Below are 26,768 nucleotides of genomic sequence, written 5' to 3'. Positions count from 1 at the left end.
CCTCCTGCATGTTCAGGCCCCAATCACACAAAATCTTTTTCACGCCATCTTTCCACCTCCAATTTGGTCTCCCTCTTCTCCTCGTTCCCTCCACCTCCGACACATATATCCTCTTGGTCAATCTTTCCTCACTCATCCTGTCCATGTGCCCAAACCACTTCAAAACACCCTCTTCTGCTCTCTCAACCACGCTCTTTTTATTTCCACACATCTCTCTTACCCTTACGTTACTCACTCGATCAAACCACCTCACACCACACATTGTCCTCAAACATCTCATTTCCAGCACATCCATCCTCCTGCGCACAACTCTATCCATAGCCCACGCCTCGCAACCATACAACATTGTTGGAACCACTATTCCTTCAAACATACCCATTTTTGCTTTCCGAGATAATGTTCTCGACTTCCACACATTCTTCAAGGCCCCCAGAATTTTCTCCCCCTCCCCCACCCTATGATCCACTTCCGCTTCCATGGTTCCATCCGCTGCCAGATCCACTCCCAGATATCTAAAACACTTTACTTCCTCCAGTTTTTCTCCATTCAAACTCACCTCCCAATTGACTTGACCCTCAACCCTACTGTACCTAATAACCTTGCTCTTATTCATATATATATATATATATATATATATATATATATATATATATATATATATATATATATATATATTTTCCCTGGGGATAGGGGAGAAAGAATACTTCCCACGTATTCCCTGCGTGTCGTAGAAGGCGACTAAAAGGGAAGGGAGCGGAGGGCTGGAAATCCTCCCCTCTCTTTTTTTTTTTTTTTTTTTCCAAAAGAAGGAACAGAGAAGAGGTCCAGGTGAGGATATTCCCTCAAAGGCCCAGTCCTCTGTCCTTAACGCTACCTCGCTATCGCGGGAAATAGCGAATAGTATGAAAAAAAAAATATATATATATATATATATATATATATATATAAAAGGCATGTGTACGTGTAGGAAGAGAGGAAAGTGATTGGTTCTCAGTGAATGTAGGTTTGCGGCAGGGGTGTGTGATGTCTCCATGGTTGTTTAATTTGTTTATGGATGGGGTTGTTAGGGAGGTGAATGCAAGAGTTTTGGAAAGAGGGGCAAGAATGAAGTCTGTTGTGGATGAGAGAGCTTGGGAAGTGAGTCCCTTGTTGTTCGCTGATGATACAGCACTGGTGGCTGATTCATGTGAGAAACTGCAGAAGCTGGTGACTGAGTTTGGTAAAGCGTGTGAAAGAAGAAAGTTAAGAGTAAATGTGAATAAGAGCAAAGTTATTAGGTACAGTAGGGTTGAGGGTCAAGTCAATTGGGAGGTAAGTTTGAATGGAGAAAAACTGGAGGAAGTAAAGTGTTTTAGATATCTGGGAGTGGATCTGGCAGCGGATGGAACCATGGAAGCGGAAGTGGATCATAGGGTGGGGGAGGGGGCGAAAATCCTGGGAGCCTTGAAGAATGTGTGGAAGTCGAGAACATTATCTCGGAAAGCAAAAATGGGTATGTTTGAAGGAATAGTGGTTCCAACAATGTTGTATGGTTGCGAGGCTGGGCTATGGATAGAGTTCTGCGTAGGAGGATGGATGTGCTGGAAATGTTTGAGGACAATGTGCTGTGTGAGGTGGTTTGATCGAGTAAGTAATGTAAGGGTAAGAGAGATGTGTGGAAATAAAAAGATCGTGGTTGAGAGAGCAGAAGAGGGTGTTTTGAAATGGTTTGGGCACATGGAGAGAATGAGTGAGGAAGATTGACCAAGAGGATATATGTGTCAGAGGTGGAGGGAATGAGGAGAAGTGGGAGACCAAATTGGAGGTGGAAAGATGGAGTGAAAAAGATTTTGTGTGATCGGGGCCTGAACATGCAGGAGGGTGAAAGGCGGGCTAGGAATAGAGTGCATTGGATCGATGTGGTATACCGGGGTTGACGTGCTGTCAGTGGATTGAATCAGGGCATGTGAAGCGACTGGGGTAAACCATGGAAAGCTGTGTAGGTATGTATATTTGCGTGTGTGGATGTATGTATATACATGTGTATGGGGGTGGGTTGGGCCATTTCTTTCGTCTGTTTCCTTGCGCTACCTCGCAAACGCGGGAAACAGCGACAAAGCAAAATATATATATATATATATATATATATATATATATATATATATATATATATATATATATATATATATATATATATATATTCGGGAGACAGCGACAAAGTATTAAAAAAAAAAATATATATATATATATATATATATATATTCGGGGTATCTGCTATGGAATGTTGGATTTTTTTTTTTTTTTTTTTTTTTTTTTTTTTTTTTTTTTGCCGCAGTGATTGCCCTCATGCCAAATCATCAGCTGAGGCCCATCCTGCCACCATTTTTTCATCTCATCATTTTACATGTCATTGATTTATGTGTCTCCATCATATTCTTTCCCTCCTGTCTTGTGACCCGTTCTTTCATATAAGGCTATATCAGTTGAAACTATTGTAGCACCAGCATTTTTTTTGTTTACAGTACGGGTAGGGAGTTTCGATTCTGGGGAACCCCCCCCTTTGAATTGATAAACCTTATGTATCACTATGTTACAGTATTTTGACTCCATTTGTGCGGTTGTTTGGGCTTTAGGGGTATCACTGGTTGTGTCATCGATTTAGGCCATCACTGTCATAACCACCAATCGAATATTCTCAGACGAGTAATTTAGAGGTTTGAAGCGGTTCTATGGCTATTTTGAAAATTTTCCGAAGACCGTACATACTCTCCCTGAGTATATATGGGCCTTAAAACATTTGTACGTCATTGTGTATGGAAAGTTGGATGAAGTGATTAGGTGCATGTCTCTGATTGGTATCGAGTGTAAGGAAGTCTTTAAAGCATACTAAATGATTTAGTAAAGTGAGATAATTTTTGTTTATCCTGGAAATTGATATAAAAAAGTAAGTGAATAAGATACCGTATTTGTAGATACTTGTCGCCGGGCTTCTACTTTACAGTCGAATGTATTTGTATATTTATGTACAGCAGGTACTGTGTGTATATCCTTGTATCTAATACTTTCCAAAGGTCATCCCTGTAACCCAGGTCTCGATAAACGTTGCCACATCTACTGGTAGTGGGTTGCACTTTGTGGTATCATAGTTTGGTTTTGAAATGTTGCCTTTCAGGTAAAAGAAAATGTATTCACATCAGCGAAAGATACTTTGCATCTGATGTTTTGAGTCCAAGACACTTTTTTTTTAAGATTTCGTGTCAGTAGTATATAGCTCGAAAGAGGCGGACCATATTACGTAATGATTTTTATTAATCTTATATTCAGAGTTCGTATAGTTATCCATTTGAATATTAAAAAAAAATTATCTCGCCTTCCATTGTATAAATCACATGCTCTCACGGGCTTTTAGATACTTAAGAAAACAAAACACTTTCGAAATATCTACAAACACTACAAACCTTTAATGCTTATTTGATATGATGTAACGGTGTTGTCTCTTAGTCATATTGGTAAAAAGTAGTAAATTGGGAAGAAGTTGTCACCCTGTGCTATCGATATCGGTCGTCAGCACTGCTTTTAGGCTGTCACTTCACAGACTGGATGGACTGACTGCTTCATGTTTGAAATTATAAGGCTCTTCCTACGAACAAGCCTTGAATCACGTGAGATAAAAGTCGCCATAATGATTTGGATCCAGTCATTATCTGGCAAGTGATAAAACTGTAAACATGCATTAGTTTGAATATATTCTATCAATACTGTCGAGAATTAATGAAGTTCATGAACCTTTGATGTACTGTGATAGAGAATTAATGAGTGCTGACAGTGAGAGGTGAGTTGTGCAAGCAGAGCAGAAGTCAAGCTCGTTGGAGGGTGGAGCATCGCCCATATCACTTACCTTTTCCCCTCAGAGGCTTTTTGTGTCTAAATTCAGGGGATGTCCCATCTCTTAACCCCCAACCACATTATGGGCTCTTCTCTCAATGGCTCTTGTCCATCCTCTTCTCTTTGATCTCCTGTTTTCTACCATTTTCCCTGCAGTCTTATCTGCCTTCATCCATCCTGTAGCTTGTCCCAGCTCTCTCACTTCTGTGCATTTTCAGTCTCCTCAGAAGTTTCTTCCCTTATTGCTGATCTCTCAACAATGTGTGTGTCCTTCATTCTCCCCTGGTTTCACTAATCATCTTGCTTTCCGGCACTTTTACTTTTCCATAACTTTTCATATTATCGTTTGTGTTGTTTCCCTTTTCAATATCTCCCATTTTCAACACACCCCTTGCAGCCACTTACATCTGCACTTCCCCAGTGCCCCTGTCCCAGCTCCCCTAGCCCTATTATAGCCTTCTCCATATCCCCACCCACTTCCTTTGCACCGTCTCCCATCTCCCCTCCTACTTTCTCTGTAGACTCTTCGTCTCTCTATGTCATTGCAACCTCTTGCTTCTCTTGCAGCCTATTCCCCTTACTCTCCTTGCACCATCATCAGATCTCCCTCATACCCACTGCAACCTACTATATATCCCTCCCTTCCCCTGCAAACTCTCACATTTCCCTTGCTCTCTCTGCAGCTTTCAGATGTATGCAATTTCTTCCTGTTGTTTTCCCAGCATGTAATTTGTTGTTTTCCTTCCCTTTGCACTGCCGCTATCAGGAAAGCAATCTTTGATGCTACCTTTGGAATTGATAACTTCATATTTTAGAATTTCACAAAGTACGATTTTATACATATTTTATCCCCTAATGAGTAGCTCTTTTTGTTAGTTTGATTAATGTGAATGTACCTCGCAAACGCCGGAGACAGCGACAAAGTATAATAAAAAAAAAAAAATATGATTATGTTCATAACTGTTGCAGCTGACAGTTCATTTCATTCAGTATCTGTTGAAGAATGAAGGCATAGGTCCTTTTCTTTGGTTTTGTCTTTTTGAGGGAGCTGCTACTTCTCTTGCCATCATTATCATTATGTTGTTCCTTTTTTTTTTTTACTCACATCATGTGTGTTTGTGTTCTGTGTGAGTGTAATATTTGTAGCGAGTTTTATGCTCATGGGAGTACCATCTCTTAACCTTGCATATAAGTACCATGTCTCTACTCTTATGTTTACACACACACACACACACCACAGAGTGAATCAGGCACCCATCTATGGACCACTTCCGAGGGGAGGATGGACAACTGGGATTGGCTATGGTGACTCTCTTTCCCTTGATGGGAACCCATGCAGGCCTGTGTTGATCATGCTCAGTAGCCCCAACCACTACACCACAGAATCCCATGTGTTTATGTATATAATTACGTACTTGTACAGATTAGGAACAGAGTTTTATGATCATTAGGCCCCCATATCGAACTTACTCAGCTGTCAATTTTTTTTTCTTCTTTTTATAGTGTCAGCATTCACAATTTCATCACAGCTTATTCTGTTCAGCCAGAACTCTGATACCATAAAAACAATTCTTTGAATCTTTTTAAACAAGTTTCTTACTTGTTATGGCCTCTGGTTGTTCTATCTTTACAGCTTTCGAAGAACTGTTCACTGTCGACATCATCAAACTGGTTAAGAAACATGAAGGTTATGAGCAAGTCACCCCTTACTCTTCTATCCTCCATGGTGGGCAAATTTATGGCCTCTAACCAGTGTGTGTGCATGTGATTACCATTTGTGTGTTACAGGAAGATTTTTACATTCATGTTACCCCCATCTCTTAACCTTGTATATATACCATATATGTGTGTGTAATTACCAATATTTGCTTACTTAGTTGTGCATTACAATACAGAGAGGGAGTTCTGGAATCCTTGGGCCCCATCTCATAAACTCTCTTTTGTGTCATACTTTTTGAACTTTTCTAGAATACTGTTATGTCCTAACATTGCTTTCCAAGGTGGGTCTAATTGCAGTAAGAAAGTGACCAGAGATCTTTCATAGCCTGCATTGACACTGTAGGAATGATTGAAAGTATAGAGGTTGTATTGTTTGGTGCACAGTATAGATGATTTATTCATGGAAAATGTTTGATGGCATGATTCTTAATTTGAAACTCAACCAAAGTTTTATTTTAACACTATTGCTGTTGATATGGAAAGAGGTAAATGTCCATCTGTCAGTAAGTTGGTGATATGTACTGACCAAAGAGGAAGCTAGATAATAGAGAACAGAGTGAGGGAGAAAACCAGAAGAGAGCTTGATGGTCAGACTCATATGCCACACCCTTGTCAGGAGTTTTCAAGAAACCATTTCAAAGGTGCAACACTGGATTCCACAGTTTTGCAGACTTTAGGAACATAAGATGTAAAAGCTGTGATGACAGTCACAAAGAAAACCAAGATTCAATTTGTTTAAGAATATAAGAGCAAATGAGAGATTGAAAGACATTGGAAATAGTAGAATTCAGAGTAGTTAAATAATAGTTAGAGGGATTAGAACAGTCACCTTCCTAGGGTTCCCAGCTTACTCTAGGAATTAACTTCCTACTGCTTGACAAGCATGGAAGACTTTGTAAAATACTACCTGTGAAATTCAGTGATGCATTGTGTGCAAAAAGAGAGAACACTTAAAACATCTGGGACCCAAGACTCTTCACCACCATAAAAGCTAAGGAGAGGTTCAGAGACATTAGAAATAATAGAATTCAGAGCAATAGGATGATATTTAAAAGGATTAAAGCAAATCATCTTTGAAGAGTTGTCAGCTTACACTCGGAAATAATATCCTATTGACATGACAGGCATGGAAGATCGTAAAATACTACCTCTGAAATACATTGGTGTTATATATTCAAAATGAGTGAATGCCTTAGAATTTAGGGGCTGAAGACTGCAATGCCTTGTCTGTTATCATCAGAAATGCCTTGGAACGTACAGTTTTGAAGTGTAAGAGTGCCTGGACAAGTACCTACAAAGTGTACCAGACCAGCCAGGCTGTGGGGGTGTTGTGGGACTGTGGGCTGTGGCTTCCAGCAGCCTGATTGACCACCACCAACACACTCAACAACCTGGGCCAAACCAAGGCTTTGGGAGTAAAATCCCCCAAAGACTTTCCCAGGTATTCAGCAGGGATAAGTTGTACCAAAATAGGTTTCCAAGAAGGAAAAATTATGGCGGTTTGATGGAAGCCCAACAGATGAGGAAGCTTGGGTGCAAGTTCAGAAGTATATTTCTTCAAAACACAGAGGGATACCATTGGTGCATACACTTTACTTGTGTCCAGTAAGGGCTGTGCTTTGCTTTTTGGACTTGACAAAGAGTGATGTATAGAAGGGCATATGACTAGTAAGAGATGTGTTATAGAACAAGTTAACATAAAGAACCTTTGTGGAGTTAGAGGAGAAATGAAAACCAAGAAGAGTTATTTTATCAATAAGAGAGATGCTCTCATATCATCAGAACAATAGGCAAAGGAAAGGTAGAACAACAGAAATTTTGAGGATATTTTTGGCCAAAGAACAGAAAGACCTATCAGTGGAAAATGTTAAAAACGTATCACTCTAGATAAAGAACTTCTTGGCCTTGCCTATAACAAATTTGCATGAATTTTAGAGGGAGAAGAAAAGCAAAATTTAAGTTAGAGGAAGGACAGTTTCTTCAAGTCTGGTTTACTGTATGTCCCTGGTTTGATGGTCTCATGACTGAAATTCTTGAACTAAGGATTGGAAGAAGAGATGTAGATGTGGAAAGGGAGCTGTGGTTTCGGTGCATTATTACATGACAGCTAGAGACTGAGTGTGAACGAATGGGGCCTTTGTTGTCTTTTCCTAGCGCTACCTCGCACACATGAGGGGGGAGGGGGATGTTATTCCATGTGTGGCGAGGTGGCAATGGGAATGAATAAGGGCAGACGTATGAATTATGTACACGTGTATATATGTATATGTCTGTGTGTGTATATACATGTATACGTTGAGATGTATAGGTATGTATATTTGCGTGTGTGGACGTGTATGTGGGTGGGTTGGGCCATTGTTTCGTCTGTTTCCTTGCGCTACCTCGCTAATGCGGGAGACAGCAACAAAGCAAAATATACCACAAAATATACCGGTATACCACTTCAAACATAGCCATTTTTGCTTTCGGAGATAATGTTCTCGACTTCCACACATTCTTCAAGGCTCCCAGGATTTTATGTCAACGTGCTGTCAGTGGATTGAATCACGGCATGTGAAGTGTCTGGGGTAAACCATGGAAAGTTCTGAGGGGCCTGGATGTGGAAAGGGAGCTGTGGTTTCGGGCATTATTGCATGACAGCTAGAGACTGAGTGTGAACGAATGGGGCCTTTGTTGTCTTTTCCTAGCGCTACCTCGCACACATGAGGGGGGGGGGGGAGGGGGATGTCAATCCATGTGTGGCGAGGTTGCGATGGGAATGAATAAAGGCAGACAGTGTGAATTGTGTGCATGTGTGTATATGTATGTGTCTGTGTGTGTATATATATATGTACATTGAGATGTATGGGTATGTATATTTGCGTGTGTTGACGTGTATGTATATACATGTGTATGGGGGTGGGTTGGGCCATTTCTTTCGTCTGTTTCCTTGTGCTACCTCGCAAACGCGGGAGACAGCGACAAAGCAAAATAAGATATAAATAAAATATATTTATAAAGAGTGTGGTTGAGAGAGCAGAAGAGGGTGTTTTGAAATGGTTTGGTCACATGGAGAGAATGAGTGAGGAAAGATTGACCAAGGGGATATATGTGTCAGAGGTGGAGGGAACGAGGAGAAGTGGGAGACCAAATTGGAGGTGGAAAGATGGAGTGAAAAAGATTTTGAGTGATCGGGGCCTGAACATGCAGGAGGGTGAAAGGCGTGCAAGGAATAGAGTGAATTGGAACAATGTGGTATACCGGGGTCGACGTGCTGTCAATGGATTGAACCAGGGCATGTGAAGCATCTGGGGTAAACCATGGAAAGTTCTGTGGGGCCAGGATGTGGAAAGGGAGCTGTGGTTTCGGTGCATTATCACATGACAGCTAGAGACTGAGTGTGAACGAATGGGGCCTTTGTTGTCTTTTCCTGGCGCTGCCTCGCACACGTGAGGGGGGAGGGGGATGTTATTCCATGTGTGGCGAGGTGGTGATGGGAATAAATAAGGGCAGACAGTATGAATTATGTACATGTGTATATATGTATATGTCTGTGTGTGTATATATATGTGTACATTGAGATATATAGGTATGTATATTTGCGTGTGTGGACATGTATGTTTATACTTGTGTATGGGGGTGGGTTGGGCCATTTCTTTCGTCTGTTTCCTTGCGCTACCTCGCAAACGCGGGAGACAGCGACAAAGCAAAATAAAAAAAAAAAAAATAATAATACATATATATATGTATATGTGTATGTGTGTTTGAATGTGCCTTCATTCATATGGATAGTTCCATGTGTGCAACCAGACATTCATTTGTGCTAGTGCATATATACCTTGTGTGTGTATATAAATGAGAGAGAGAGAGAGAGAATAGAGAATGAACATGTGTATTATTGCCTCCATATAGGTGGATGCAGGTATAAATTGTGTAATTTTGCATGAGTATGTTTGTTTGCATACAATCATGCATGCTTGTATGTGTGCATGTGCTTATTTGTTTGTGTGTTTGTAACAAACAATCTAACATTTGTATATTTGGTAACATAGCATTGGGCTAACAAACTTCTTATAAGGATTTGATTATTGAGGTAAATACAACCATGCAAGAAACTTGTCAAACTCATAAAAGATTACATGGACGTACAGCAGTTGGAGGGATATGAGAGTTAGATTTATGCTCTGGATTCTCTGAAAGCAACTGACTGTAAAAATTATGAAAATTTCAGGTTATTAGTTACAGTATCTAGACAGAAAACTTGATTTTTGCTCTCAGATTGGACATTGTAATGTTGAAATCTTTGATACGTCTTTCATGTTATCAGACTTATTTCTCTCTTTTATTTTATTCATGGTATTTCTTTATTCCATATATAGCATAGTAGACATTTTGTTCGTGGTGATCTTCATGTTATTCATGTAGGCCTATTGAAGGATTTAGTTGATGTCTATTTTGCAGGTATTTGTTGTCCTCAGTCAAGTTGCTTGCTATGCAGTACTGTTTCTGGGCACATACTGTGTGTTTGAAAATTATAGATTTTCCGGGTATTTTCTTTGTGTGTTTTCTATGTGTTATCACTTAGCTCTAAGTCCATGTGCATAGTTCTGGGTTGTTTTATTCTGTTTTCTGTATTTGGTCATATTTTTTCTTTAATTACTCATTTGAAACATTTTACTTCAAGCAACATCAGCACAATTGGTGTGCATATTTTTGTAATCTTTTTGCTCCTACTTTCTGTAGAGCAGCTTTTGTGAAAAGTTTTTTATAAGATTTGCTTGAGAGCTATTGATTTATTTTTTTAAACTGCAACAGTGTGATACTGGAGCACAGTCCATAGACGTCATTTTTTTTTCTCTTTTTCACGTTTCCAAGCTGGGTCCAAAAACCTGAGGAACTCAGATTGCTTCTTTCTGTATTTTTCATTTTTCATAAAATACAGTAACTTTTACCATCTGAACTCTAATGAGTCCAGTCAGGGCATACTTTTGCTCATGTTTCAACCCATATATATATATATTATTATTATTTATTTATTTTGCTTTGTCGCTGTCTCCCGCGTTTGCGAGGTAGCGCAAGGAAACAGACGAAAGAAATGTCCCAACCCACCCATATACACATGTATATACACACACGTCCACACACGCAAATATACATACCTATACATCTCAATGTACACATATATATATATATATACACACAGACATATACACATATATACACATGTACACAATTCACACTGTCTGCCCCTACTCATTTCGATTGAAACCCCGCCACACATGGAATAACGTCCGCCTCCCCCCTCATGTGTGCGAGGTAGCGCCAGGAAAAGACAACAAAGGCCTCATTCGTTCACACTCAGTCTCCAGCTATCATGCAATAATGCCCGAAGCCACAGCTCCCTTTCCACATCCAGGCCCCACACAGCTTTCCATGGTTTACCCCAGATGCTTCCCATGCCCTGATTCAATCCACTGACAGCACGTCAACCCCGGTATACCACATCGATCCAATTCGCTCTATTCCTTGCCCGCCTTTCACCCTCCTGCATGTTCAGGCCCCAATCACTCAAAATCTTTTTCACTCCATCTTTCCACCTCCAATTTGGTCTCCCACTTCTCCTTGTTCCCTCCACCTCCGACACATATATCCTCTTGGTCAATCTTTCCTCACTTATTCTCTCCATGTGCCCAAACCATTTCAAAACACCCTCTTCTGCTCTCTCAACCACGCTCTTTTTATTTCCACACATCTCTCTTACCCTTACATTACTTACTTGATCAAACCACCTCACACCACACATTGTCCTCAAACATCTCATTTCCAGCACATCCACCCTCCTGCGCACAACTCTATCCATAACCCATGCCTCGCAACCATACAACATTGTTGGAACCACTATTCCTTCATACATACCCATTTTTGCTTTCCGAGATAATGTTCTCGACTACCACACATTCTTCAAGGCTACCAGGATTTTCTCCCCCTCCCCCACCCTATGATTCACTTCCGCTTCCATGGTTCCATCCGCTGCCAGATCCACTCCCAGATATCTAAAACACTTTACTTCCTCCAGTTTTTCTCCATTCAAACTTACCTCCCAATTGACTTGACCCTCAACCCTACTGTACCTAATAACCTTGCTCTTATTCACATTTACTCTTGACTTTCTTCTTTCACACACTTTACCAAACTCAGTCACCAGCTTCTGCAGTTTCTCACATGAATCAGCCACCGGCGCTGTATCATCAGCGAACAACAACTGACTCACTTCCCAAGCTCTCTCATCCACAACAGACTTCATTCTTGCCCCTCTTTCCAAAACTCTTGCATTCACCTCCCTAACAACCCCATCCATAAACAAATTAAACAACCATGGAGACATCACACACCCCTGCCGCAAACCTACATTCACTGAGAACCAATCACTTTCCTCTCTTCCTACACGTACACATGCCTTACATCCTCGATAAAAACTTTTCACTGCTTCTAACAACTTGCCACCCACACCATATATTCTTAATACTTTCCACAGAGCATCTCTATCAACTCTATCATATGCCTTCTCCAGATCCATAAATGCTACATACAAATCCATTTGCTTTTCTAAGGATTTCTCACATACATTCTTCAAAGCAAACACCTGATCCACACATCCTCTACCACTTCTGAAACCACACTGCTCTTCCCCAATCTGATGCTTTGTACATGCCTTCACCCTCTCAATCAATACCCTCCCATATGATTTACCAGGAATACTCAACAAACTTATACCTCTGTAATTTGAGCACTCACTCTTATCCCCTTTGCCTTTGTACAATGGCACTATGCACGCATTCCGCCAATCCTCAGGCACCTCACCATGAGTCATACATACATTAAATAACCTTACCAACCAGTCAACAATACAGTCACCCCTTTTTTTAATAAATTCCCCTGCAATACCATCCAATACCATATATATATATATATATTTTTTTTTTTCATACTATTCGCCATTTCCCGTGATAGCGAGGTAGCGTTTAGAACAGAGGACTGGGCCTTTGAGGGAACATCCTCACCTGGCCCCCTTCTCTGTTCCTTCTTTTGGAAAATTAAAAAAAACGAGAGGGGAGGATTTCTAGCCCCCTGCTCCCTTCCCTTTTAGTCGCCTTCTACGACACGCAGGGAATACGTGGGAAGTATTCTCTCCCCTATCCCCAGGGATATATATATATATATATATAGGAGGTAAGGAGGAAGGAGGTAAATAAAGTGCGTAAGACAAGGGAGCAAATGGGAACTTCAGTGAAGGGCGCAAATGGGGAGGTGATAACAAGTAGTGGTGATGTGAGAAGGAGATGGAGTGAGTATTTTGAAGGTTTGTTGAATGTGTTTGATGATAGAGTGGCAGATATAGGGTGTTTTGGTCGAGGTGGTGTGCAAAGTGAGAGGGTTAGGGAAAATTATTTGGTAAACAGAGAAGAGGTAGTGAAAGCTTTGCGGAAGATGAAAGCCGGCAAGGCAGCAGGTTTGGATGGTATTGCAGTGGAATTTATTAAAAAAGGGGGTGACTGTATTGTGGACTGGTTGGTAAGGTTATTTAATGTATGTATGACTCATGGTGAGGTGCCTGAGGATTGGCGGAATGCGTGCATAGTGCCATTGTACAAAGGCAAAGGGGATAAGAGTGAGTGCTCAAATTACAGAGGTATAAGTTTGTTGAGTATTCCTGGTAAATTATATGGGAGGGTATTGATTGAGAGGGTGAAGGCATGTACAGAGCATCAGATCGGGGAAGAGCAGTGTGGTTTCAGAAGTGGTAGAGGATGTGTGGATCAGGTGTTTGCTTTGAAGAATGTATGTGAGAAATACTTAGAAAAGCAAATGGATTTGCATGTAGCATTTATGGATCTGGAGAAGGCATATGATAGAGTTGATAGAGATGCTCTGTGGAAGGTATTAAGAATATATGGTGTGGGAGGAAAGTTGTTAGAAGCAGTGAAAAGTTTTTATCGAGGATGTAAGGCATGTGTACATGTAGGAAAAGAGGAAAGTGATTGGTTCTCAGTGAATGTAGGTTTGCGGCAGGGGTGTGTGATGTCTCCATGGTTGTTTAATTTGTTTATGGATGGGGTTGTTAGGGAGGTAAATGCAAGAGTTTTGGAAAGAGGGGCAAGTATGAAGTCTGTTGGGGATGAGAGAGCTTGGGAAGTGAGTCAGTTGTTGTTCGCTGATGATACAGCGCTGGTGGCTGATTCATGTGAGAAACTGCAGAAGCTGGTGACTGAGTTTGGTAAAGTGTGTGGAAGAAGAAAGTTAAGAGTAAATGTGAATAAGAGCAAGGTTATTAGGTACAGTAGGGTTGAGGGTCAAGTCAATTGGGAGGTGAGTTTGAATGGAGAAAAACTGGAGGAAGTGAAGTGTTTTAGATATCTGGGAGTGGATCTGGCAGCGGATGGAACTATGGAAGCGGAAGTGGATCATAGGGTGGGGGAGGGGGCGAAAATTCTGGGGGCCTTGAAGAATGTGTGGAAGTCGAGAACATTATCTCGGAAAGCAAAAATGGGTATGTTTGAAGGAATAGTGGTTCCAACAATGTTGTATGGTTGCGAGGCGTGGGCTATGGATAGAGTTGTGCGCAGGAGGATGGATGTGCTGGAAATGAGATGTTTGAGGACAATGTGTGGTGTGAGGTGGTTTGATCGAGTGAGTAACGTAAGGGTAAGAGAGATGTGTGGAAATAAAAAGAGCGTGGTTGAGAGAGCAGAAGAGGGTGTTTTGAAGTGGTTTGGGTGAATGGAGAGAATGAGTGAGGAAAGATTGACCAAGAGGATATATGTGTCGGAGGTGGAGGGAACGAGGAGAAGTGGGAGACCAAATTGGAGGTGGAAAGATGGAGTGAAAAAGATTTTGTGTGATCGGGGCCTGAACATGCAGGAGGGGAAAGGAGGGCAAGGAATAGAGTGAATTGGAGCAATGTGGTATGCCGGGGTTGACGTGCTGTCAGTTTATTGAATCAAGGCATGTGAAGCGTCTGGGGTAAACCATGGAAAGCTGTGTAGGTATGTATATTTGCGTGTGTGGACATATGTATATACATGTGTATGGGGGTGGGTTGGGCAATTTCTTTCGTCTGTTTCCTTGCGCTACCTCCCAAACGCAGGAGACAGCGACAAAGCAAAAAAAAAAAAAAAAAAAAAAAACATATAGTGCCGTTGTACAGAGGCAAAGGGGATAAAGGTGAGTGCTCAAATTACAGAGGTATAAGTTTGTTGAGTATTCCTGGTAAATTATATGGGAGGGTATTGATTGAGAGGGTGAAAGCATGTACAGAGCATCAGATTGGAGAAGAGCAGTGTGGTTTCAGAAGTGGTAGAGGATGTGTGGATCAGGTGTTTGCTTTGAAGAATGTATGTGAGAAATACTTAGAAAAGCAAATGGATTTGTATGTAGCATTTATGGATCTGGAGAAGGCATATGATAAGAGTTGATAGAGATGCTCTGTGGAAGGTATTAAGAATATATGGTGTGGGAGGCAAGTTGTTAGAAGCAGTGAAAAGTTTTTATCGAGGATGTAAGGCATGTGTACGAGTAGGAAGAGAGGAAAGTGTTTGGTTCTCAGTGAATGTCGGTTTGCGGCAGGGGTGCATGATGTCTCCATGGTTTTTTTATTTGTTTATGGATGGGGTTGTTAGGGAGGTGAATGCTAGAGATTTGGAAAGAGAGGCAAATATGCAGTCTGTTGTGGATGAAAGAGCTTGGGAAGTGAGTCAGTTGTTGTTCGTTGATGATACAGTGCTGGTGGCTGATTCAGGCGAAAAACTGCAGAAGCTGGTGGCAGTTTGGTAAAGTGTGTGAATGAAGAAAGCTGAGAGTAAATGTGAATAAGAGCAAGGTCATTAGGTACTGTAGGGTTGAGGGACAAGTCAATTGGGAGGTAAGTTTGAATGGAGAAAAACTGGAAGTGAAGAGTTTTAGATATCTGGGAGTGGATTTGGTAATGTATGGAACCATGGAAGCAGAAGTGAATCATAGGGTGGGGGAGGGGCAAAAGTTCTGGGAGCGTTGAAAAATGTATGGAAGTTGAGAACATTACCTTGGAAAGCAAAAATGGGTATGTATGAAGGAATAGTGGTTCCAACAATGTTATATGGTTGCGAGGCATGGGCTATAGATAGAGTTGTGCAGAGGAGGGTGGATGTGCTGGAAATGAGATGTTTGAGGACAATATGTGGTGTGAGGCAGTTTGATCGAGTAAGTGATGGAAGGGTAAGAGAGATGTGTGGTAATGAAAAGAGTGGGGTTGAGAGAGCAGAAGAGGGTGTTTTGAAATGGTTTGGTCACATGGAGAGAATGAGTGGGGAAATATTGACAAAGAGGATATATATGTCAGAGGTGGAGGGGTCGAGGAGAAGTGGGAGACCAAATTGGAGGTGGAAAGATGGAGTGAAAAAGATTTTGAGTGATCAGGGCTTGAACATGCAGGAGGGTGAAAGGCGTGCAAGGAAGAGAGTGAAATGGAACGATGTGGTATACTAGGGTCGACATGCTGTCAGTGGATTGAACCAGGGAATATGAAGTGTCTGGGGTAAACCATGGAAAGTTTTGTGAGACCTGGATGTGGAAAGGGAGCTGTGGTTTCAGTGCATTATACATGACAGCTAGAGACTGAATGTGAACGAATGTCGCCTTTGTTTTCTTGTCCTAGCGCTACCTCACACACATGCGGGGTGAGGGGGTTGTCATTTCATGTATGGCGGGGTGGCGACGGGAATGAATAAGAGCATACAGTATGAATTATGTACATGTGTATATATGTATATGTTGAGGTGTATAGGTATGTATATGTGCGTGTGTGGACATGTTTGTATATACATGTGCATGTGGGTGGGTTGGGCCATTCTTTCTTCTGTTTCCCTGCGCTTCCTCGCTGACGTGGGAGACAGTGACAAAGCAAAATAAATAAAAAATATAAATAAATGAAGAAAAAGAAAATGTAAATACTGCACTATACTCTTTATGGTTTCCAGAAAGGGATCTTTTTGAATATCCTGAAAAGAATGCTGTGAAGTTCTGACTGTAATTTGCAGAGGAAACTTTTGAAGGGTTTTAAAAGCTCATGTATTGGAAGGAGTGCCCATCGGAAAAGTATGGGTTTGCTTTTTGTCCTCTTTTGAGATGAGCGTTTACTTTATCGTGAATGAGTATTAGATGAGATGAGAGCAAGTAAAGGTGATTGTATTGCATGTATGGTATTACAGAGCAACTTATTATTGTAAGTGAATTATTCCATTCAGTTGTCCTATTCAAGTGGGGAGTCAGATTGAAAGGTAGGTTGGTTGAAAGAAGATGGTGAAAGTAAAGGCAAATAATAGCTAGCTAGATACTTGATTTTGAAAGACATGATGATAGTAGATCTGAAGTTTAATGTCTTGCAAGAAAGAATAGATAAAGGTACACTGAGAACACTTTTTGTGAACGGGAAGAATTTGTGTGAAATGTTCTATAAGATATTTACATGATTTAGAGCTTGACTTTTTTTTTTGGATTTGATATTTTGCTGTTCATAGGTATAGATGTGAATATGATGAAAGCAGTGTGATTTGTTAAATGTCACATACAGTTGAAGTTAGAAGAGTATATAGAAAAAAGAATAATAAGAGCATTTGGTGGAAGTAGTGGAAGATAGAAGAACAGCCAAAATGAGAAAGATATGTTTTGTAAAGAAATTATTGGAAAGAAATGTAGTTGAATGGTTTTGAAGACAGTAAACCCTGGTGGGAACAAGGCAGTTGACAGGTTTGTGAAGATCTGATTGCATGTTTGAAGTTTTAGGGAGAGCAGGAAGACTAGGAAATGTGTTTGAATCACTGTCAGTGAATTTAATAGTTAAAGGATACCAGTCATATATTTTTTCTTTTCTTTTTAGGATTGAGGTGTGATCACGGAGATTAAGTCTCAGATGATGAATTGACAGAGTGTGAAACTTAAAGAAGTGCCTATATTAGTATGGTAATCTGTTTACCTAAGCAGGGTATTAAGAGTGTGTGTGGACTGAGATGCTCTATACTGTATTTTCTTGATCCATCTCATTTTCAGAAAAAAAGTTAAAGATGTAAGATCAGTACCAACATGATTTTGTTGTACTCTTGGGGTACATTTTTATTGTGTGGCATCTCTAATGTTTTTTATAACTAGCTGACGATTAACCTTTTGGAAATGCAAAAAAAATGTTATATAGTCAAGAAGTTTGAAGTGAATTATGTATTTTATTGGGCTTTTTTTCTCCACTCTATGGAATGTCATAAGTAGATGTGGGTGTTAATTTTTTCAGTGGTGAATATCTGAAAATATACCATCCACCTTAGAATAAGATGAACACTTCTGTTGATCCCAATTTGCTTTCAGAGTAAACAAGATAGATAAAATACTGTACTATATACATTAAGAAAAATACACTTTATGAAAAGTCAATATTCCTTGTAAGTTAACGCAGATTTACATGATATGTCGACAGAGTGAGGCAGAGAATGGTGATGCGGCAGCAAATGGACAGCCAGGTACTCCAGCACCCACCAAGGAACAGCCAAAGCGCCTCCATGTCTCAAATATTCCATTCAGATTTAGAGATCCAGACCTCAGAAACATGTTTGGTGTAAGTTTAAATGCATTTGATATTTAAATTGTTGCAGGAATAAACAGTGGATTCATTGTTAAAGAGATGTAGCCATACGATAGAAATAAAATAGTACATTGGTATTTGTTGAAAGTAAGCTGTATTGAAAGAAGTCATGTTTGATTTTACTTGACCTAGGTAAGATGATGAATAATTATATTTCTTGCATCATTTTGGTGAGATTGCCCAGGCAGAATTCCTTTAATTGACATGTTAGAGTTTTTGTGTCTCCTGCATAGCATGGCAAACACTTATGAATTGCTAGTTCATAACCTTCATCATCATTTTCTCTGTCCATCATCTGTCCAACTGTCTGTTGTTCGTCCATCATTTGTTAATCCACCATACATCCTAGAGTTCTTTGTTGGGAGTCGCATCCTAATGTAGTAAAGTTTGTTGTGTTTGACCAGACCCACAAGGTTCAGGTTGGATACATCTAAGTGTGTATATTATTCAATTTTATTTCAAAACTGAATGATTCAACAGCTCAAGACCAGTAACTTAAGTTTGGATTTTGCCTACATTACACAAAAAGGTGTAACCTGGAAGTTAACCTGGTTTATAGCTCAAAGATTTAACCTGTCCCATAAAGGTTAGGTTGAGTGCATTAAACTGTACACTTTATGCAGTTGTTTCATAGCATGCAAAAATTTGAGTGGCATAAGACCCATAACTAGGTTTGGATTTTGTTAGAGTTATGCTCCTTATGAAAAGGTTTAACCTAGGACTTAAGCTGGCTCATAACTTAAAGAAAATTCCACCTTCAGCCATGGAACTTAATGCACATGATTTTGATATTTTTCAAATAATATTTCCACTCATTCCACTCCAGATAACTGTGCTGCAGTGCAGGTGACACATCTGTTCCATGGAACACCCTTTTAGTTAGAATTTCACTCTGTGTTGAAAATTGATACCCTTTAGAGTTATTAACCTCTTAACAACTGATGAACTGTTGTATCTTCAGAAATTCGGCACAATCCTTGATGTGGAAATCATCTTCAATGAGCGAGGATCAAAGGTGAGTTGCATCTAGAATCTCATGTTTGAATAGCTGGTGGTTAGATGGATGTCTTTCATGATATGTAAATAGTGTTTATTCTGCTCTTTTGTACTAGAAATAACTTTTTATTGTCTCCATTATATCAGGTTATAATTTACTACAGGCAAGAATTATTCTTGAAGAATTACCTCCAATCATCCCAATCCTTTTACATTTCAATATACCCCTCCATGCAATACCTACATCACAAACATAATCCATTTTGTGCTTCCCCTACAACTTAACTCTCCCACCAATATTGCTTGCTTGCTTCACATCTGTAAGTTTGTTTTGGGTAGCCTACTTTTGGCTATCCTCTTCACATGCCCATGACATCCAAGAACTTCATTCTTCACCTATTACCTTTGCTGTTTTCATGATTTGTTCTTTGCAGTAATTTCTGTCAATATTGTATTCACTGTCATTTCTCCACATCCAAATATTAATAGATAAGTTGTTACTTCATGTTCTATGTTTGTCTATACATCTGCATCCAGTAAGCTGTCCAGCAAGCATCCCTTCAGCACACATATTCTCCTCCTCTACTCATCCATCACTTTGGTGGTTTTCCTCTCTCCCATCTTCTTACATATATCTTCATCGTCTTTTCAGCACCCATCCTTTTTAGTGCTTATACCAGTTCAGAACCTTGTCCTTTACTTTTTAACCATTCTTTACTATACTTGGTACAGTATCATTGCAACAACCATTTTATCCACTCTTTCTTGGAAACCCAACATTACAAGCAAAGTTTGCCTTTAAGAAACTAGTAACCCTGTTCAGATGCCAGAGAATTTTTGCTTCTGAACATTTGCTCTGAATATATGAAGGCTTGATTCATCTATATATGATGTATTTTTCTCACATCTGGAGCAGTTCTACCTTTACATGCTGACTTGACTGAGTCAAGTGTAATGCAGTCCAACTTATCAGCTCCACCAGTCTTACTCAAAAGCTTGACCAGTCTTCTCTTTGCTAGTGTTGGTTGCCTATCTCTTGTCTGTAGTATTACTTCAATATCTGCTTCTAAGAACTGGCTGCTTGCATGCCTCTACCATCAGGTAGATCATGTAATACTCAGCATGCCACTGACTCAGCTGATTACTTTGTGATTGTTGGCAGTTCTTAGGTGGACCATTATGTCTGTTTCATTTTCCACACTGCTAACCTTTTGAACTATATACCGTCTAGTGTTTTACTATTGGCTGTGACATGCTTCTTTTCAGAGAGCAAGTTTTTCACCTCAGAAACTCTAAGATTAGCCTTCTCTTTTTCTTTTTTTTTATGTCTTGAGCCTGTTTTAAGTTTCATTCATGACCTGGCATAGGTGAGGAACTTCATCCATGATTGGAGCCTTTGACTTTAGAAAGAAATTAAAACTGGATTGGAGAACCCCAAGAAATCAAAACTGGATTCGAGGACACTTGAGAAATCAAAACTGAATTGTATTTAGATAACTTGTTGCCAATTGAAAAATATCATTGATAATTTTTTCTCTTATTTTAGAAAAAAAACATTGCTTCTCCATTATGTTTTTAAAGTAAATATATTCTTTAATTCAAGGTAACTTTTCAGGGCTTTGGTTTCGTGACATTTGCTTCTGCAGCAGATGCAGACCGTGCCAGAGAGTCTCTGAATGGCACTGTCGTGGAAGGTCGCAAGATTGAGGTAACAGTGACAGACAAACACTTAAGTCATCTACTGAATCTGGGCGGCTTGCCTCCACATTGCCATCTTGGTTATTCCTTCATTGTTGTAGGCCATGTATCAAAAAGCTTCATATTTTACTTTTGTCCAGTAGAAGGAAAAATGACATTAAATGCTAATGTAATGAAGTAGATTGCTTGTTGAATGAAGATTTATTTTATGTTAAATGTTAATTTTTTTATTTACTGTCTATATTATGTATGACCAGGTGAACAATGCTACTGCCCGTGTTCAAACCAAGAAGCCAGCAGCAGCAGTTCCTAATGGTAAGTGCCAGCTGCTCTTATGCTCATGGCCTTCTTGTGCTGCCATAGCTCTTTTTCTTCTGTGTCTTTCCTTCGTTCCCTCCTTCCCCATACCCTTACTGTGGGCATCCTCACTGCCAGAGACTGTCCCACTCAACACCAGAACCTCCTGTTTCTTTACAACTGAACGTACTTCAGTGTTGCCACGTTATCTTGTAGATTCGGAAAAGTTTTTACGAGTACTGTTGATATCTTAGTTACTTAGAACAAGTGGGTTTTAAATCTCTTCCATTCAAAATCTTTCAGGAGTAGAAAGCACCCAGATATACCCTTACCATGCTGACAGCCATCATTATAGAGCGCAGATGTCACTGCGAAAGACACAGACAGATGATCACTGAGTAACTTTGGACATATTTATCTGATATCACTTTGATGTCTGCAACTTCACTCACATCCCTGACACCAGTATAAATTATACTAAGTAGCTATGAGAAGCCTCAATTATAAATTTCTTCTTGAATGCATAATTGGTGATTTTTGTTTAATAAGGTGGTTAGAGAAATACTAGATGAATATAGATGCTCCTACATGCCTGTTTTTCTGTGGCTTATTGGAATGAATTGCTTAAGATAGAAGTGGCATGCTGTTGTTACCAAATGGGGTTGTAGCAAACAAATAATGGTAACATTTGTACAGCGTTTATACTCTGCACAGGAAGCAACAGTTCACCTTGTCAGAGCATCATAGTGTAACAGATATGCATATTATTTCTGGTGTTTATTTTCTAACTGTGCAAAGATGTGCACATGACCATCTTTTATGCACATATGCTCAGGGGACTTATGAATGTGGTGTCTGCATGACAGTCGTAAAGACAGTCAAAGTATGGTATGCATACACATTTCTGACCCCATGCCCCTCTTCATCTCTGTAAATGATTAATCTAACCCATATCCTCTCCCTTTTCCTTTCCTACCTTAGTTCCTTTCCAGTTCCATATTCCTTAGTTATCCATATCTCCATCTCACAAGTCTGTGGACCTCATTGCACTTAGGGTTCCAGTAATGTTGCTTATAGTTAATAATTACAGCATGGTCTAACACTGCAGTATGATAATGGAATTGATATTGTTGTCTAACTAGGACCCAGTATAGACAGATTTACATGTTTTAACTGCCTCCATGTAGATATAATTGCAAATTGCTTCAATTTGTTGCATCACTGTAAAAAAAAATTGCTGAAAGCAGGTAGACAAGACACCCAAAATAAAGACAGCTTATCACCTTATGAATGATGTGAAATACCTTTACAGTTAGTCTCTTTGTTTTAGCTTCCAGTTGTAAGACTCTGGAATGTGTTGCAGTGTCTCCTCATTGCCCCCTCACATGGAGCACTCAAGGGCCTGTTCCTGTGTAGTCAACCAGCTTGTTATGGTCCACTCTTATTTCTTGTTTCAGTTCACTCATTTATCAACAACATTGCTGAACAGAGCCATGATAAGCTACAGTATTCTCTATCTTGAGGGGTTATCTGTTATGTAGTCACATTAGATATCAGTTTGCTTTTGATTAACTTCATTATTTGGGAATCTAATCGTTTATATTTTCCTTGACCTTGTGAATGCAAGGCTTTGTGGCTTTATTCAGTTGTGAATGACAGTGTTGTTGATAGGCCATGTTTCATTAGTATTGAACCTCAAGGTTGTAAACAAAGAGATTTTACTTGTACAGTGTTCCTAGATTCTATACCATTGGACATGCCATGTGTTTAATTTCTGTGACTGATTGATATTTGTCAATCACCATGTGTGATTTGGTATTTATTTAGTTTTCTTTTTTCTTTATACCTTTTAGTTATACTCGCTAGAAATGGAATGGTGCCAACTGCCGTGGGTGAGCGAAAATTAATGGATTTAGCTCATTCTCTTGGTGTTGGTCATGGGTGTTTGGTTTGGTGTCTTCTCTATATTATGCTAAAAATGCTGTGCTACACATCAGTATACTAGTATATGTACCACCCAGGTCACAGTACTGTATCATTATCACTCAGCTTGTTAACTGGATATCTACTATTGCTTGTAATGTAGCACAGCCTGGACAAGGATGATGATTAGCACAGCATCTTGCTTTGGCATACCTGCAGATCTTGTACTCCTTTTCACCTGTCCACCCTGTTTGTTCCATCTTTTCAATTGTCAAGGCCTTTAAATGAAGACAAAAGTAAAGTGCAGAACTTTATCCTAGTTGTAGGACTTAAGAATTCTCCAACCCTGTGAAATTTCCATAGTCTAATACTAAAATTGTATGCTTTTTCACCAGTATCTGTTAGAAATCGATCCCTACTAGATTAACTGTTACAATTTTGTATACTTATTTTTCAGTAACCGTTATTTTGTGGAAGTAATAAAAGCAGAATCTCACCATGTCACTAAATATGCTTGATTGGCCACTCTTACTAACTCTTCTGTATCCACTTGTTATGAGCCTTTGCTTCTGCTTTATGTTACTTTATATGCATCATCCAGTTATAAAAGTAAAGAAGTATCTGTTAGTTTCATATACTTCAGTATGTTCTAACATAAAATCATTGTTAAAAAGCACTTGCACATTCAGTTTGAAAAAAAAAACAGTTATTTAGTTATCAGAATCACTAATTTGAATTAATTACTGAGATCTTGAAGTCCAGGTGCTTTCTAAAGTGTGAATTGTTGATCTTTGTTACAACTTACAGCTAGTTAGTAATTCAAGTATGGGTTGCATGAGGCCATTACTTAGACCTCAGTTGGCCCAGGCACTGTTTTCACTCATTAGTTACTGATGATTTACATGTCTTGCACATTGAAGCAGCTTCTTGTTATTAGCTAGAATTGTTAAGTGTGTGCTGCTTGAAAGTTTGGAAGTGTGGATTGCTGCACAGTGCCTGGCCTGCACTGAACACTGCTTGACCTGTCCATGCGCCTTCCATTTTCATCCCATCTGCCCTCTGTATCTTTCTCTCTCACCACCCTCTCACCTTCCTGTACTCCTCTTCTCTTTTAGATACCCTTAGTCTAAGTGGCACCTGTATCTTTCATTGGGTTTACTCTAGTGGGTTTTTGTGCTTGTTGTCTTAGTGGAACTCACTGCATTGTAATATACCTTGAGCTGACGAGCAGTAATAATTAGTAGAGGAGTGATGAATTGTCTTGCCATTGGATTGACTTATCTGTTATCACTAGCCAGCAGCCGCACTGTCTTGACCACCACACTTCACTTTCCCCAGAGGGTTAGTTTGATACTTCCATCAAAGTGAAACGTCACACCTCGCTAGACAAACGGCAAACGCAGGTTACTTCCACCAAGTTACTGGTCTCTCGAGCCTGAGCTGGTAAATATCGGTACTTTAGATAGTTGAATGATTGATTGGTTGGCTTTGGACGGGACTTTTTGGCTCTTAGGTTTTGATTGCATCTAGCATGACCTGAGTGCTATGAATGAAGCGCGTTATTGTTGTGGACTTCAGCTCTCCTTGTTGCTCAGAACCCCCCTGGACTCGGAATGCCTGCAGTGTTTCACCCAGTAAGACAACAAGCAAACCCACCAAGGCATTGGACTGATCAATCTCTTTGGCTTGGTTGAGTGTGATATATCCATTAATGAAAAGAATTACTGTAATGTCCATGTTGTTTTAGATGTTGTTATGAGTACTTTGATGTTATTGAGCCATAGATTGTCAATACTATAAGGAGAATTTTATTACTTTTTAATTGATATTGATTTATTATTATTGTCAGTTGAATTGCAATTTAATAATAAATAAAGATGTTGCTTTTTGTCACTTCAGAGCTTAACAGTAGCAGCCTTGAGTATGGTAATGAACAAGATTTCTTCTCTCTATCGCCTTTAACACAAGCATTACTGCTGTAGTCTTCAAAATGAGAGAAGAATGTTGCACATCATATAGGTAACAATCTGCCACTAACAGATTGTTGCACATAAAAATTTTAGGTGGTTTAAGGTGTTTATATCAAGAATATTAAAGTGCTTCTTGGTTACCTTTCTTCCTTATTTTAGTTGGTGTTGGTGGTGCCATGTTAAAGGCGAGCGGTAGAAGGTACTTGGCTATTGTGGTTGAATGCACTTTCCTTTGCATGGGGTTTAGCACTTGACTTGAATTAATCATCATCATTCTCTCTGCCATAATATTACTATGCATCGGTGATGAGAGTTTTTACCCTTTTATTTAATGTTCATTACATTCTTACCCTACTACACTCCATGGAGGGGGGCCCAGGATCACCCCACTCCCTCTTGTTCCTGCAGACAGATTGCTAAAGCTCGTTCTGACATGAACTTTGTCGATTTAATGTACAGTAGTCATTAGTTTCAGCTCCAACTTCGTTACTTCTGTTAGATTGGCTTTGCTTGAAATTGTCTGTTTCACTTGATCTATTTTCTCATTAGCACATGAAATTGTAATTAAAGAAACTCTGTGGTACGTCCAGCAGTAAGATCCGTCTCGCTAGTTTGTTTTACGGTTTATGTAGTTCAAGGTTTGCACTGTTTGAATATGGCATTTTTAATATATAGTATAGCGGTTCTGTTAGACAGTCCTAACATTTGACACTGGGATTGAATTTAAATTTTCATTGCTTTTTTTTTTTTAAACTAAAAATTTTTTAATGATGAAACCTTTAGGTCACTACCCAGCTCTTGTGTTTTCATGCTTGAATGGGTTATTTTGGTTAACTCTTTCTATGATTAACAGCACTCTTAATATATATAAAATACAGGTTTGTCATATAAATTGCTTGCTCAGTTTCTATAGGGCATAGAGATCTTGGATATGAAAGAGCTGCATCATAAAAGTAAGTAATTTCAATTCCCCCTTTATCCACGGCTCCTTTCTTGGGCTTCAGCAGGTGTCCTTCTGGTGGTGGTAGAGCTAGTTGACTGTGCGATTGTAGAGAAGTGCTACTTTTGGTGCCTGGATTAACATGTACCACGAATGTGGCAGCTTCTTGCACCACAGTTCAATAATCCTACTACACAGCAGTGGATGGACTGGCAAAGTAAAAAAAAAAAGCTCATTTATTTTATTATGATTACTTAATATTGCTTATCACGATAAATTATTCGGAGGAAATATTACATGACTGCAATAATAACCTAGATGAACAAGACGGGACTGATCAGTTAAGATTCACGTAAAGATTATGTGTGTTTTTTGGGACATGGAGCATGCTTAGTTGTAGTGCTATGGTGAAAAGTATCCACTGATATAGTGGTTTACATATGGAGCACTTGTCCTCCTGTGCTTAGGGTAGATTATGACTAAGATGACGCTTTCATCTGTCTGGGTTGGACTGCTTCCCTCTACGTGGGTTGGGCTCCACACAGCGGCCACCGTCACCGTGGCTGTCGTGCTGATGGTGTCCCCCTACTGACTCCACTCTATGGACTGTTTTGTGTTGCAACCCCCATGGATCTTAGCTACTACATATTGAAGAGTGCACTCAACCCCTGTAGCAGCCTGCACCGTATGTCGGATTGTGATTCAAGGCTTGGCTAGT

General features: G+C 39.7%; 1 protein-coding gene across 15 annotated transcripts in view; it reads left to right on the top strand.

Annotated features, from left to right (window-relative positions):
* LOC139748626 (RNA binding protein fox-1 homolog 1-like) overlaps window positions 1-26,768 on the top strand; it is a 354,628-nt gene that overhangs the window by 264,194 nt on the left and 63,666 nt on the right. For 8 of the 15 annotated variants that reach the window (XM_071661925.1, XM_071661935.1, XM_071661917.1 and 5 more), the window contains 6 exons: window positions 5,498-5,590; window positions 18,062-18,199; window positions 19,188-19,241; window positions 20,838-20,930; window positions 21,178-21,235; window positions 23,071-23,109. In XM_071661925.1, coding sequence (XP_071518026.1) covers window positions 5,498-5,590; window positions 18,062-18,199; window positions 19,188-19,241; window positions 20,838-20,930; window positions 21,178-21,235; window positions 23,071-23,109 — 475 coding nt within the window. Of the gene's footprint in view, window positions 1-5,497; window positions 5,591-18,040; window positions 18,200-19,187; window positions 19,242-20,837; window positions 20,931-21,177; window positions 21,236-23,070; window positions 23,110-25,269; window positions 25,310-26,768 lie in introns of all 15 variants that reach the window. The other 7 variants (XM_071661954.1, XM_071661883.1, XM_071661873.1 and 4 more) reach the window with 6 other exon arrangements.

The sequence above is a fragment of the Panulirus ornatus genome, chromosome 1, assembly GCF_036320965.1.
Source record: "Panulirus ornatus isolate Po-2019 chromosome 1, ASM3632096v1, whole genome shotgun sequence".
NCBI lineage: Eukaryota > Metazoa > Arthropoda > Malacostraca > Decapoda > Palinuridae > Panulirus > Panulirus ornatus.
The sequence above is the reverse complement of the archived record's forward strand: the minus strand, read 5'-3'. Positions and strand labels throughout refer to the sequence as shown.